We start from the raw sequence: 14421 nt of genomic DNA, 5'->3' as shown, positions 1-14421 counted from the left end.
TGAGCAAAAATGGTTGAAAATAAAAGTTTAAGTGTTTGAAGTTTGAACTCAACAAAAAATAACTTTTATATTTCTCTTAAGATAATGTTATTTTTTGAAGAGAATTTTTACAAGACAATAATTTTTTTCTTTCTAGAGTCAGAAACTCAAACTGGCTCGAGACACTTAGCCACTCAACTGCGCATGACCAAAACTGAACTAATATAAAAAATAATTTCTGATTAGACGATTGCGCTTAAATATAAGCTTAAAAACATTGACTTGTATAACAAGTAATCTAAAATTTATATTAATACATATTAATTAATTACTGCAAAAAAAAATTAGACTCATTTAACAAAATTACATCCCTCCCTAATTAATTTACATGATACCAATAATAACAAATTTGGATTTAATTGAAAAAAGAGAGTATCGCATTAATTAAAACATTAATTCATATAGCTCCATTGTCCATTCCTTTTCCCCTGAATAATAATAATAAATAAATAATAACATACTTATTAGTGTTTTTGGTGCAATCATCATCATCATTCTCCATCTCTTCCTTCTATATATAAAAGAGAGAATACACTATATTTTAAGCGTTCTCCCTCTCCTTCTCCTTCCTGCTACATCAGTTTCTAGCTTCTACTATCTTAGAAGCTTTAATTTCAAAGTAACAACAATGGAAGACGTGTATTATTCGGCATTGATTTGCCAACAGGTGCGGTGTTTCACATTGTTTCTTTGTCTTTCTCTCTCTCTCTCTCTCTCTCTCTCACTTTTTTCCATCTTAATTTTATGTCTTGGTTTTCATGCATTCTCTTATACCCAATTATCTTTTATGTTTTATTTATGCTTCTTGTACATTCTTGTTTAATTCTTGTTCAATACTTAAATTCAAAATATTGAGAGTTATATATTTTCTGTTTAATACATATAGTAATATAGTGTATGTTGCATTTAATTTATCTCCTTCAATCTATCGATCATATGTTAAAATTTTCTGGAAAAAAAAAGAAGGATTAATTAGTCCTTGAATATTGCTTTTCCCTTCTTTTCATTGTTTGTTTGTTGTGTTGAACGTTCTGTCTCTCAGTGAAGATATTTTTATTTTTCTGTGCATTATTATTACATTTTCACAGGGCCCATTTTCAAACATGATAGGCTCCATAATTTCATAGTTGACCATATTTTTATTTTATTTTCTACCCCTTTTCTTTAGTTCTGGAAAATTTGTCCTTTATTAATGTCCATATTTGTTTCCTTATTTACCAAGGAAGGTTTTTCATCTTTTTTCCGTAGAACATTGTATTCAATTAATTATAGGTTATATATATATATATATACTTCCTAATAAGAATCTTTGACAAAACCAAAAAATAAAAAGCTAGTGTGTCAAATCTCACTTTAATGTCTGAGAAAAAAGCATCAAAATCATGACATTGATCTTGGAATCTTCCCTAAAACAAAATCACTTTCTCTATCTTTTGTTTGTTATAGTTTACTCTATCTCCATTCCCTTAATATTCGCCTTAAATTCCAACCCGTAATTTACGTTTCATTCTCAGCCAAAATATCAGCATTGTGTTTATATCAAAGTTCTTATTTTTCAAGAGTCAATGAGTATTTTACATAAGTAAGAATTGACCCAGTTTCTGATTTTTGGTTTTTTTTCTTTTTTCAGAGAGATGAAGAATTGAGGCAGAAGCTTGAGGATGCAAAACATGAAATTGAAATCATGAAGAATGTGAAGTTGGAACTCTTGAATATGTTGAACATGGCATACCAAGAGAGGGATGAAGCAAAGTTTCAACTACAGAAACTAATTAACAATTTCATGCCATTTGATGCCAATAATAACAATTATTCTTATTCAAGCATCACAGAATCCAAGAGTGTGTCACATGATTCACTAGATTCTCCTTTCTTTGACACTGTTTCTTCTCCTGAATTCTCAAACATCAACAATGTAGTTGTTGATTCTTCCAACAACAACAACATGGGGCATTATCTATATCAGAACATGGTTCAAGTTCAAGACATGAATTTCTCAAAACATGATCCTGCTGCTGAGATTATTGATTTTCTTGCCAAAGGTAGAGTCTTGCCTCAAAAGGGTAAGCTCCTTGAAGCTGTGCAAGAATCTGGTCCATTGCTTCATACCCTTCTCCTTGCAGGGCCACTTCCTAATTGGAGAAACCCTCCACCATTGCACCAAATCAATGTTCCACACTTAACCATCAATGAGGATTATTCTGTCAATTCTAATTCCTTTGTAGAACATGGGAATTCTTCATTGCTGCAGCCAAAGCTCCTTCCATCATCACAATCCTTATTGTGTTCTTCGAATCCTCCATCGGCATGTTCGGCTTTTATGCTCAACTTTGATGGCACTGCTGGATCATCATCATCATCATGGAACAATGCACGGCAATTGAGTTCATCAAGTCCTAGTGTTAGGTTCCAAATTCCTTCAAGGAAAAGGCAAAGGCATCAATGAGCTTAATTAATTTCTATTTTTGAGAGTTTCATTCCCTGAGTCCTAATTTTTCCACTATGTAAATGAAGTTAACAGCAATCAATGTAAATGTCATATCTTGCATTTGATTATTGGCAATAGATTTTGGTTTTAGTTTAAAAAAGGTTCCTTTTTTTGTGTTCTGTTACCAAAAATAATTTGTCTTTGGATGCTAAATTTTGTTTATTGTTAACAACAGAAACACCCTTGTGCCTGTCACAAACACAATACTAATTAGTATTTAATTATGATATAATCAAAGACCATGCTTCTTAATCAGCAATATGAATCTACACTCCTTGGTTTTAACCGTCCTTAGATGCTCATATTTACGCTTTGGTTTTCACGCATATTTTGAAACTCTGTAGCTTCACTTTCATTAATCTGATTAACACAGATGTCTTCTGAATCTGCAGAACCTGAAGACACTTTTTTCCTAATTTTCTCAATTTTGGTTTTTTTATCTCCACTGGTTTACTTCTGGATACGGAATCTTCTCCTACATGTATTAAAATGCGTGATGAGATCTAGGAACCATGCTCATAGGGGACATGGAGATGGATTAGATATTGAAGATCCTTCTTCTCCACAGTTTCGAAACAGTGGTTTGGAATCTTCTGCTGTTCGCTCTCTTCCAATGCACCAGTTCAAGGTAAATGAAGGAGGAGAACACAAGCAGATTAACACAGACTGTGCCATTTGTCTTGGAGAGTTCGAAGAAGGGGAGTGGTTGAAACATCTTCCAAATTGCTCCCATGGCTTCCATGTTCCGTGCGTGGACGAGTGGTTTCGGTCTCATTCAAGTTGTCCTCTCTGTAGAACCTCTCTCTCTGTTTTGTCCTAAGGCATACTTTGATTGGGGATGCACATTTTCTACCCAACTAGCAATGGAAAGCCAACGTCATACGTAGGAGTTGGTTCTGTTTAAAGCATAGGTTAATGTGGTAACATGTATACATAGGATCTAGGAAGAACATCAAATGTTTGTTGTACTTTTGTGTTTCAAGCAGAGTGTAAAGTACAGTATAAGATTATGAATTGCAGTAGCAGCCAATTTTGCACGTCTCAAAAGTGTCGAGAGTAAATTGTGTGTCACTTATTCATCACCTTATTATGTCCATATCCTATTTAATAACAATAAATTATTATTCATTTGAAGAAAATGGTATACTGGTAAATCAACAAATGATGTTAACGTGTCATTTTGTCAAAATTAACAGCGACTTTCAATAAAGACGAACATATGACCAAAACAAGTGCAATTTGAACTACCCATCTGGCAGTATTTTCGGTGCCAGAAGTATATTCATAATAATGGCTGCTTTACAAATAAGTTGAACTTTCGGCTGTTTATAAGCTGCTGAGCCAAACGATGTTAGTGTGAATATAAATCTTGATATACAAGGAATTGTGGAATCACCAAAAATAGAGGATGACGAGATGCTCATTTTAATCAATTTAAATAATTCCTCAGTCAAAATTGAAACACTAGGTTTGCTCAGTGTCAATTACAGCAAAAGACACCAAATAACAAAGAAGAAAATACAGAACTTACCCTTCTTTCAAATGTTCCCGTCAACAATAACCACAAACTACCTAAAATATAAAAATAGCAAATTGACAATGGTGAAGTCAAGCACCAATTTAAATGATCCCAATCTTGTTAGCTACGTCCAATGCATCATAATCTGGCGTCAACCTAACATACGCTTTCTTGGTGCCATCAGGCCTGCAACACAACATTTCAGAGTCAGAAATTGCACCATACATGGCCATATTGGAATCCGAATGCAGTAAATCACACTCTAAATGGGCTTTCTCAAACTATTTAAACTTCAAAGAATACCTATATTCTGGCCAGACAAGCTGAAATAACAGACAATGTCAAGTGCGATATTTTCAAACAGTGCTTTGTGAACAGACCCTCAAATCAGTAGAACCAAAAATCAAAAGGATGATAAAAGAAACAGGTGCTTGATCTTGGAATGAATCCCAAAAAAAAAACTTGATATTAGGAAATTATAGATTAAGGTCCATAACATAAGACAAATTTAATATCCATAATCCATAATGTATTTAAACGAAAATGTATTGTCATTATAAAATATGACCCTAGAACTAACTAGCCACTTTAATTTCGAGGCAATATTGGTGCAAAAAATGACAGGTGATATGTAATAGAAATAGTTATTCCCAATATAGTAGATGCAGAAGTTATCTTCTTTTGTCTCTGAGGCAGTATAAGATGTACAAATATGCTATTTGTACACCAAAATCAACCACTAAAATCAGCCACAAATGTATTTATGTATAAATACTTGTGTGATTTAATTTATTTTCAATGTGTATTAGTAACATGTATTTTATAATGGTTGCCGACTTTGGTGGATGATTTTGGTGTACACGTGGTATAATAGAAAGATGTAATAGACTATGCATGTAAATTAAACTCTTAGCAAAACATAATACATATGTGGATAAATGATTGGTTGAGAGTGCAACATCATATTCTAGTATGTCAAGATAGTCCTTATCATATAAATTATAACATGCATCATTTTCTAAGACTAAAGAGTCCAACATGTACCTCACTTAATCTTACAATTTCAGTGATTAAAAGTGACACTAAAATCATTTTTGCTTCTAATTACTAACAAATTCGTAGCAGTATCAAACAAGCATAAACGAGTAATATCAAACAAAAAAATAATAATAATAAGCACTGAACAAAATATTCAAAAATCTGACCTGATCAGGGTGTTGACCTTCTTGGCCTGAATATCATACATCTTCTTCACGGCATCCTTGATCTTCTTCTTATCAGCGCGCAGGTCAACGATGAAGACAAGAGTGTTGTTGTCCTCGATTTTCTTCATGGCTGATTCGGTAGTGAGAGGGTACTTGAGGATCTGGTAATGATCGAGCTTGTTCCGCGGCGGCGCACTGATGCGAGGGTACTTAGGGTTCCTATCCTTCTTCAGTGTCTTCGGTCGGTGGAACGTAACCTTTGTTCTGATCTTCTTCGCCTTCTTCTTGAACGTAGAACCTGATTTCACCGCCTTCGCGGTTTTCAATGCCTGCGCCTTCGGATCATTCTTCTTCGAATTATCAACTGCAGCAAAAAAAAAAACGAAGGAAAAGAAAAGATATGAGAATTGAAATGAGAAATGGAAATTGAGAATTGAAGAGAAGAGAAGAAAGGTTGAAAACGAAGGAGATGAATGAATGTACCTTTAGCTGGAGCCATTAGGGTTTTTGGTGGAGAGATTCACAAACCTGCGCGCTACAGAGGCTGAGGAAGAAGCTTACACTAGGGTTTGGGGAGTCTTATATATGACTCCAATAGATATAAGCGAAATTACCACAATGTCCCCCTCCCGGTTCTTTCAGTGAGAATGAGAGCGGGTCGAGCCCATTTATATTATGGGCCAACAGAGAGGACCCAGGCCTAGGATAACGGTTTCATTGTGTTAAAAAATAATGAATTAATATAGATCTCTATGAACAAAAAAAAAAAAATGTAGATCTCCAAAGTCTAATCGCATCAGCAGAAATTCAGCCTAATGATAATATTGTTATATAGATGCTTATTTGATTTCCAAAGGAATATATACTTGTGGGAAAGGGTTTTGTTTGGTACGCAATGATTTTTGTAAGGATCTCGCTAGGGAGATAATGGACTATTTGTACAATGTATACAATAGGCTATTAAGTTACAAAATGAACATCTCTCATACTATCTAGAATAACCATCCGAGTACTAGCGATAATAAACATCTTCCTAAAAGATTAATCTAATTTTGGGGTTCTCCAAGGCTCGAACTCTTGACCTTTTGGATCTGGCGCTTTAATACCATGCGTGATACCACTCATCCCAAAAGCTTCAGCTGATGAGAAAAGGTAACACTAATGATTATATCTCTAATACTCTCTAAACTTCCATTGTACACATTGTATAAATATTTCATTGGCTCCGCATACTTTCCCTTTTTGTAAATAATGTGAATGATGGTATTTAGAATTGATCCAATAAAGTAAAAAAAATACTCCATCCCTAAATTATCTTATAAACCTTAATATTAGAATAACCATCTGCACACCTAGTGAATTGAACATCCAGTCATTATTAACTGTGCATGAATAAATTGAATCAAAAGAAATAACCATCCAATTAAAAATAATAAACATAATCATCTGCATACCTATTGAATTGAACATCCGACATATCTATTGTTCACATTGTTTAGTATTCTCATTGTCTACCTATACTTTTCCATATTTTAAAGTATAGGGAGACAATGAGAATTCTAAATAATGTGAACAATGGATATATTAAATGTTCAATTCAATAGGTATGCAGATGATTATGTTGATTCTTAGTTGTTTGGTGGTTATTCCTTTTATTCGGTTTACTCATGCACAGTTAACAATAGCTGAATGTTCAATTCACTAAGTATGCGGATGATTATCTTAATGTAAGGATTTAGGAAGTAATATGAGGTGGAATATTTTGTTACTTTATTGAGTCAATTCTAGAGCCCATTATTCACAAAAATCATTGTCTACCTAACAAAACCGTATCATTATTAATATTTGTGTTTACTTCAATTGGCGGCACAAAATGTGCAGCATCAATTTGCTCAGAAATAATGACATCATTGATATGCTGATTATATTTCTGTGACATTAAATTCAGATTAAAAAAAAATGAAAACATACTAATAAGCTATAACTCAAATGGCATAGTCTTCCCATACTCATTTAGAGGTCGCAAGTTTGAATCTTCCTATCTTTGGTAAAAAAAACTCAACGAGCTATAACTCAAATGGCATAGTCTATACATACTCACTTAAAGGTTGCGGGTTCGAATCTCCCTATCTTTGGTTAAAAAAAATGGTAACATACTAATTCCTAATTTGGAAAGTAATAAATTCAAATATCAAAATCCTACTGTTATTCTGCACATTGTCAATTGCAACGAAGCTTTTGATAAACTTGTACAAGACTGATGATCATTCTCATCTTGACATTAGTAAACTACCCTTCCTTGCTAACAATTTTACCATTTAAACCCTACCCTCTTACATTAGCAAATTCATACAAGGTCATGTGCACAAACTTAAAGCTAGAAGCAAAAGATCAGTCACTGAATTGAACTCATTCTCATTCAGTGCGCTCTGGAAAAATTCTGCGTGAATTCCATAACACTTTCATGGCGCCTAACTTTGTTTCAGCATCTGCAAATGTGGTGCCTGTTGCTTCTGATGGATATGGAAGCCGCAACCCTTTTTCAGCTTTAAGCTCACTAATATCCACAACATAAGTTTGTAATTCATCCAAACTCTTTCCATTCCATTTACCACGCACCTGAACTACCTTTCCTTTGCCAATCTCATCTCCTCGCGCATCTACAAGCACAACATACTGACCCACATTGCAGCGGACAGATTCTGGATGACCACTTTCGGCAGCTTCGGCTAGTGAAGGCTCAGAATTATCACCGGAAGCTATTCTTGCAAGAGTTAGAAGATCTCTTCCGGCATTGGATGCATCCCCATGATTGTCGGGCAAATCATGGGTCCCCAGCATCGACCCTCTTTGCTTGTCCACGACTTGATTGTCTCCATCTGCTGCTTTGACATCCTTAGCTGTGCGGGCTAGCCTAGCTTTTCGATTGTTCAACCTGATATTATAACCATGAAATTCCATGATAAATCAATACGTAAAAATAATTTTATCAATATCCCAGAAAATGCAAATAAATTCTAATCTCTAAAACAAATATATTGAGCTATGCCTCACCAATTTTTAAGCTGAGAAGATGAAACCTCAGAACCCTGGAAAACATAATGCAGGAAATGTTAGAGAAGAAAAATGTGTTAAAAAAATACTAATAATTAATTTTGCTGCATCTCACATACATGAAGACTTAATTTATCAGCCCATGATTGAAGTGAAGCAGCATTTCGCTGCATATCAGGCTCATCCAAGAGTGCCCTCTCAATCAACATCACCTGTTTATCATTCATTATAGTTCGCTTTCGTTTTCTCCTCTGTACAGTTTCAACCTTTTCATCCTCTGCGCTTTCTCCAACCCCAACTTTTTTATGAGGCTCAATTGATTTTGAGTGTTCGCTATCCATATGAACAACAGTATTCTTTCTTTTGGCAGAACTAGAATCTGAACCACTCGTTTCAGCATTCTGAGCATCCTTATCCACATCTCTTGCACCTGATACACTTTTCCCAGATGTAGCTTTATCTTCTTGATTTTGCCTAGTCAAGTTATCACTTTGATTTGTGTTTTCATCTCTGTTATTCTGCTGGTCTATGCCTGGGAATGCAGAATTCTCTGACACTCCCTCCTTCAGGTTACCACTCTTGTTAAGTTTAGCACGTTCTTTTAGTAAAGGTGATGAGCCTCCCCCAGTACTCAGAGCATCCTACAGGAAATCAAACTTCACTGTTAAATTCATTGTGTTGATGACAAGCTAAATGGTGCAAGTACATAATCCAAGTTGAGAATTTAGAATTGACTACATTTAAAGGAATTGCCTATTTCTAAATTACGATTAATTTTATCTGCATTTTCTTCAGCACAATAAATCATGAATATTCTAAAAACAAGTAGCTATAAGAGTCATCACAAAGTGCAGTTGGGTGTTTAAGGGAAAAAAAAAACCTTGCCCATACCTGATAACGATCGTTGTTGTGTTTAGGAAACTTATTCCAAGATAATGACTCCTCAGTTTTGCTATCCTGAACAAACTTATCCCAAGATAGTGAACCCTCAATTTTGCTATCCTGAATTTCTCCAGCATAATAGAAGAAAAGGTATTAATATATCAGAAACAAACAATATTAATAGCACATATTAGTAGATAGAGACTTACCTGACCCTGATTTCCTCCAAGAGGAGTAGTAGTTAGGGATTGTAGTTCGCCAATGAACACCCTGTGAACAATTTAAAATATATAATCTTTGAGCGTGCGCGTGCACACACAAACCACAAAAACAAAGCTGTAACCCTTCTTATGCAATTATTTAAAATTTTACAACCATTTTTTATTTAGTTAAGGAGAAAAAAATGAACTGAATATATATTGTTGAAAGAAAATAAGAATTGGATTTTGCTATTTTGTCCCCGGATATCTACTTCCCTGACAATCTGACATGCATGAGTCATCCTATACAAAGCTAATATATCAACATAAAAATAGAATTAAGCAAGGGAGAAAGTGACCTTAGAAGATGAAGATCCTCCTCATTTAAAAAGTTTGGAACCAAAGATTCTGCATGACTTAATAATGAGCCTATGAAAAAGAAAAGTTACTAGTGAGAAAGCAGCACAGTATTGCTCATAATAATAATAATTCCAAGAAAAGTATTTCAGAATAATCATTACGGAGATTCCTGTTAACAGCTGCAGCTTTACGAGAACCAGAAGTTAAAGAAAACCCAGGAAGAAGGCCAGATAGATCCATTTGCAAGCATTCTTGGACCTTGAGAACAAAAAGGTTCCTCTCCTGTTCTGTTTAGAGTTAAAAAAAGAAAAAGAAAAAGATGAATGATGTAAGTAGCTGTGCATAGATAAGACAAAATTATACTAAAATATGCAGAACATTGGCAAAGAACCGACCTTCACATATGTTGGGTACAAAACAATGAAGGTTTGCAATGACTTTGACAAATAATGATGTCCTATGATGTGCATAAGAAGCACAAGGCATGCTGTTATGGATTAGGTTCAATCCCAAAATTGTTTGATGCTGATTACTCAGATCCAGAATCCATCCAACTGAGGCATATATATCATATTCAAGAGTTGCATCCTCTTCTGTCCCAGGGAGATTAGAAGAACACCAACAAGATAAAAAATCTCCATGGGAGAGTGAAATTATTGCTGTAAGAACTTTAGTCTGGAACGAAATCACACAAAAAGAACATAATCAAACTCCATAAGCAGAAGCAAATTTGACAAAAATCAAAGAAAATGCAAAAAATATAAATTATACATGTTAACTACAACAAAGTGGCAAATTTCCCTTAAGAGTTGGTCACTTTCTCATGAATATTTGTGAGCAACTTTACAATAAAACAGAAGTCACCACCCTAATAGATTATCTCAGATTATCTCAGCCTTGTAATGGAAGTGAATTCTACATTAAAGAAAGTGCTATTAGATGGTGGGGAAAAACTGATAATGGTAACTTACGAAACAAGCTGTCATGTAAGACCGGAAGTTTGAATCATCAGATAAAATGTCAGCCAGACGCATTGCATTGAGTTGTAAAAACCCCATTGGGTAACTTCTGTCGGTATTAGTGGGATGCCTAGGATCTCTTCCAAAAGCATTCTTCAACAAATCAAAAACCTACATTATGAGAGCAATATTAACAGCAAGATCCTGAAAGGAAATACATGCACATGGTTAATGCATAAGAAAGGCAATGTTCAAGACAGGTAGGTCTAACATACAAAAGTTTGAATTGTTAAAGGCAAAAATTCTGAAGACTGTCATAGCACGAATATCAATTTAAAGATTTTCTGAAGAAATCATACTTCTACTTAATAATCCTAGGTATTTTATTTGTACAACACTCAGATCCAACCTTGGACTATGAGCAACACACCCTCATATTATATTATATTTGATGGGAGAGGTAGAATTCCAAAAACGTTGATATAATCCAAATTCATTAGTTTCAGGCAATAAGTTGAATTTGATCCAACAGTAATCAGCAATTGCACAAACAATTTGGATCCATATATCTTCAACAGGTTTGCATTATAAGAAATCAATTGGAAAACAACCTCGGATGCAATTGATTTAGCCAAATCTAAACAATGTGACGAGCTGGCAACTTCATCAAGAAAAGAAAGGTTTTCTGCTTCACACAAGCTCAACAGCTGCATAAAGAAAATTGTGACATTATTATTAATAAAAAGTATGCAAAAATTGAAGAAGCAGCAGAAGAAGGAGGAGGAGGTTGCCATTGCACAAGGCCTACAACAGGTGTGGTCAACTTTAAACAGCCTTATCCACATGACAACAGGCTGTTTACATGACTCTAACCAAGCATGAAGGTTCTTTTGTGCCAATGCTCACCCTCTAGTATGCAGAAATTATGTAGATTATATTCAAAAGCAGGGATCTATGACAGATTTTGCCACTGGACTCACAATAGATAGTACTTTAGCTTTTAGCCTCGAAATGGCAGCCACAATCCGAGATGTAAAGGATGGTTGAACGTTTAACTTCAAGATGGATCGAGCCAGAAAAAGAATGCTGCCCCTTCTACATAGTTCCTGAAATGGAAAACACATGCATTTCATATATGTACGTATAAAACAATGTGTAATTCATTCCATTAATCAGCATAATGACATCAAGCATCTTTCGTGTAGCTACGTCTCAAGTAGCAAGTTTGTAAAATGAAGTCTTTTGCGCCGTAAACTCCAACATCTCCCCATTTAACTTTAGTTTGTAGATTGCTTAGCATTAAACAAATAAGTCTAGTTTGTAAAAACCTTATTTTTAAGCAGGCGCTCCTTAAACAATTTCTGTTGGCACAAGGACTGGAGAAATTGCAGAGAAGCCTCACACTGCTGACAGAGATGATAAACTGCTTGTTCAGCTGTTAGATTTGACTCCTCGGAAAAGTGTTTATAGATAGCTATCAGTGTAACCTCAAGATATCTAACAATCATGCGAACTGATCCAAAAGCCGCATCCATAAATATGTCAACCTGTCACAAAAGGGTTCCTAATTAACCATAACCTAAATGTATTGACCAAAAAATTAATTTGAATTTTATAAGATATCATGAGAAATAGAGATTTTAATATTTTATACAAAATAGAATATAACTGACTGGCAAATGGTTCTAGATGCATGAAAAAGTGGATTGAAATAAATGCTACTTAAATTGCCATTAAGTATTGTGAGTTTAGGAAGAAATTGTTGAGTTTTGATACCAAAATCATTTTTTAAATTGTTCTGAACAGAAGTTCTGTTTGGATATATCTGAGACTTAGTAAAAAAACCATTTTTCAGTATTTGCAGGGAAAAAAAAGGTTCTAAAAATCGGTTACAAATTATATTAATCCCCGTTTAAACATGTGTCCAATGGACACTAACGGAATAGCAATTTTAATCCGAACAACTAAAACATATGATGGAAGTGATATTGTACCTTTGGGTGTGCAAGCAATACATGAACAATGTCTTGTGATTGTGGCGATATAAACCCTGTTAGTAGATGTAAGTTGCATGCTACAAGAGTTGAATGCAAAAGGAACATATGACTAAAAGCATGGCCTTCCTGTAGTACAAACACAAATCTCAATAAAGATTGACAATAGATGAATAGAAAAGATTAGACAGCAGAAATAAGAACTGAAGAAAACCTGTCTGTAGCCACTAAGAACAATAAGTGTGTAGAAAACTAAATCAATTAGTTGTTCCAACACTCTGATATCATCAAGGAAAATCTGCAATGATATTCCAAAAACAGAAATCAAATTCAACAATCAAAGGATTAGTACTTAGTACTTAGGGTGATATTACTTGCAATATAAATTGGGTACCACAATCATCTTTCAGTGAAGAAGCATTATGAATAGAAGAGTAGATATTAACTCTGCTAAAGCTATATTTATATGTCTCATGTGGTCAACATATAGAACATATTGTTTAGACTCGTAAGGAGAAAATGAAAAGATATTATGACTCCATTTAGATTAGGACCAGTTCCACATTAGCTAGCTCACAACTCAATTCTAGAACCTAGAATTGAATTTACACTCACACTTTATGTCATAGATAGGGTATCCTAACACAAAGCCAATTGCTAGGTACACAGTATATGTACTTAAAATCCTTTATGAATTACAAGAGTATATAAGGGTGTAACCTGATCAAGTTTAGGAAGTCGGGGGGCTAAATCACACAAGGAATGCAACAGACGAATACCACATAACACGTATCTAAACATGGCTTTATCTCTGCTAGATGAGATTAGCACTGCAGTTAGGTGCAATGGAAGAGAACTTGCAAGCTTGTCCATATCAATCTGTAGAGAAACACAGTTAGACAAAAATAAACCTTATATTTAATAAAAAATAATATAAATCAAATGTTGAGCAAGAGACAACCTTAAGCAGCAATCCTTTTTTGGTAGGGTAATGAATAGTAAAGCTCTCTGCATCCCTTAAAAATTTATATAGATCCTGAGAGTGAAGCTCATGCAATTCTTTCACTGCCGATATCAAGTTTATTGCCTGTTCGAGCAAATAAATAGAACAATTCATTTTCCAGCCACTGAAAAGGTTGATTGGAAGCTAAAGAGAGTATAATGGTCCAAGTAATATTTAAATAGTTGACACTTGCCTGTGCATTACTCCGAGATGGTTCTTCCTTATCAATCCTCATTCTTGAAAATCATTATAAGGGTATGTTAGCAAAATGAATTTAAATAATGTACACACAGGTTTATAGCACAAGCATAAGAGAATTACAAACATTAACTTCGTAACAAGAGGTAACTCGTTTATCTCAAAGCCATTATTTCAAATGGAAAACATGAGTTCAAACCACAAGCATTTGAGCACCTTTTAATTGCATTATCTTGTACAGCCATTGGCACAAAAATATCTTCCCTTCTAGAAGACTGCAGATACACACTTCTTGTTGTCCTGAAATTGAAGATTAAGCTTCAAACTTATAGCATTTTGGAGCATGAAACATGACTTGCCTAAATATTGCTTAAGAAAACAACGCCTTAAAACTACTACGCACTTTACAAAGTTTCAACTAATTCTCTAAAAGAAAAGATTTACTGATCCACTACTACATGGCTTTTAATCACAGAATTCAGCTCTTCACTTCATGACCCTCTCTCTATAAAGTCCCACA

At 34.4% G+C, this 14421-nt stretch overlaps 3 protein-coding genes across 6 annotated transcripts in view; 1 reads left to right on the top strand and 2 right to left on the bottom strand.

Moving 5' to 3' along the window:
* Nucleotides 560-2637, top strand: LOC107634111. 2 transcript variants are annotated; one of them, XM_016337686.2, is made up of 2 exons: nucleotides 560-706; nucleotides 1670-2637. In XM_016337686.2, the coding sequence occupies exons 1-2, from the start codon at nucleotides 668-670 to the stop codon at nucleotides 2483-2485; spliced, it is 855 nt and encodes a 284-aa protein (XP_016193172.1). In that variant the 5' UTR covers nucleotides 560-667; the 3' UTR covers nucleotides 2486-2637. The 2 variants fall into 2 exon arrangements, with proteins under 2 accessions (XP_016193172.1, XP_020973480.1); XM_021117821.1 differs by lacking the exon at nucleotides 560-706 and adding an exon at nucleotides 1351-1531.
* LOC107629140 (60S ribosomal protein L23a) lies at nucleotides 3920-5893 on the bottom strand. The gene is made up of 3 exons (XM_016331844.2): nucleotides 5735-5893; nucleotides 5252-5615; nucleotides 3920-4232 (listed from the first exon to the last, which is right to left on the bottom strand). Exons 1-3 carry the CDS (start codon nucleotides 5748-5750, stop codon nucleotides 4148-4150), a joined length of 465 nt encoding a protein of 154 aa, XP_016187330.1. The 5' UTR covers nucleotides 5751-5893; the 3' UTR covers nucleotides 3920-4147.
* The window catches only part of LOC107629141 (nodulin homeobox), a 9241-nt gene continuing 2235 nt past the window's right edge, over nucleotides 7416-14421 (bottom strand). For all 3 annotated transcript variants that reach the window (XM_016331845.2, XM_016331846.2, XM_016331847.2), the window contains 18 exons: nucleotides 14118-14201; nucleotides 13897-13939; nucleotides 13662-13787; nucleotides 13421-13579; nucleotides 12915-12998; nucleotides 12701-12829; nucleotides 12035-12253; nucleotides 11687-11812; nucleotides 11318-11413; nucleotides 10719-10877; nucleotides 10143-10422; nucleotides 9909-10034; nucleotides 9747-9816; nucleotides 9397-9457; nucleotides 9197-9307; nucleotides 8425-8946; nucleotides 8306-8340; nucleotides 7416-8186 (listed from right to left, as the gene is read on the bottom strand). In XM_016331845.2, the coding sequence (XP_016187331.1) occupies nucleotides 7667-8186; nucleotides 8306-8340; nucleotides 8425-8946; nucleotides 9197-9307; nucleotides 9397-9457; nucleotides 9747-9816; nucleotides 9909-10034; nucleotides 10143-10422; nucleotides 10719-10877; nucleotides 11318-11413; nucleotides 11687-11812; nucleotides 12035-12253; nucleotides 12701-12829; nucleotides 12915-12998; nucleotides 13421-13579; nucleotides 13662-13787; nucleotides 13897-13939; nucleotides 14118-14146 (2895 nt within the window). In that variant the 5' untranslated portion in view covers nucleotides 14147-14201 and the 3' untranslated portion in view covers nucleotides 7416-7666. The remainder of the gene's footprint in view (nucleotides 8187-8305; nucleotides 8341-8424; nucleotides 8947-9196; nucleotides 9308-9396; nucleotides 9458-9746; nucleotides 9817-9908; nucleotides 10035-10142; nucleotides 10423-10718; nucleotides 10878-11317; nucleotides 11414-11686; nucleotides 11813-12034; nucleotides 12254-12700; nucleotides 12830-12914; nucleotides 12999-13420; nucleotides 13580-13661; nucleotides 13788-13896; nucleotides 13940-14117; nucleotides 14202-14421) is intronic.

Source organism: Arachis ipaensis, chromosome B03 (genome assembly GCF_000816755.2).
Source record: "Arachis ipaensis cultivar K30076 chromosome B03, Araip1.1, whole genome shotgun sequence".
Lineage (NCBI taxonomy): Eukaryota > Viridiplantae > Streptophyta > Magnoliopsida > Fabales > Fabaceae > Arachis > Arachis ipaensis.
This window is presented reverse-complemented; position numbering and strand designations above follow the sequence as displayed.

Excerpts from the sequence above, each read along its gene's own strand:
- LOC107634111 (XM_016337686.2), top strand. The coding sequence starts at position 668 with ATGGAAGACGTGTATTATTCGGCATTGATTTGCCAACAG. Across the intron at positions 707-1,669 it reads CGGCATTGATTTGCCAACAG|AGAGATGAAGAATTGAGGCA; the intron begins GTGCGGTGTTTC and ends TTCTTTTTTCAG.
- LOC107629140 (XM_016331844.2), bottom strand. Across the intron at positions 4,233-5,251 it reads AAGGTCAACACCCTGATCAG|GCCTGATGGCACCAAGAAAG; the intron begins GTCAGATTTTTG and ends GTTGTGTTGCAG.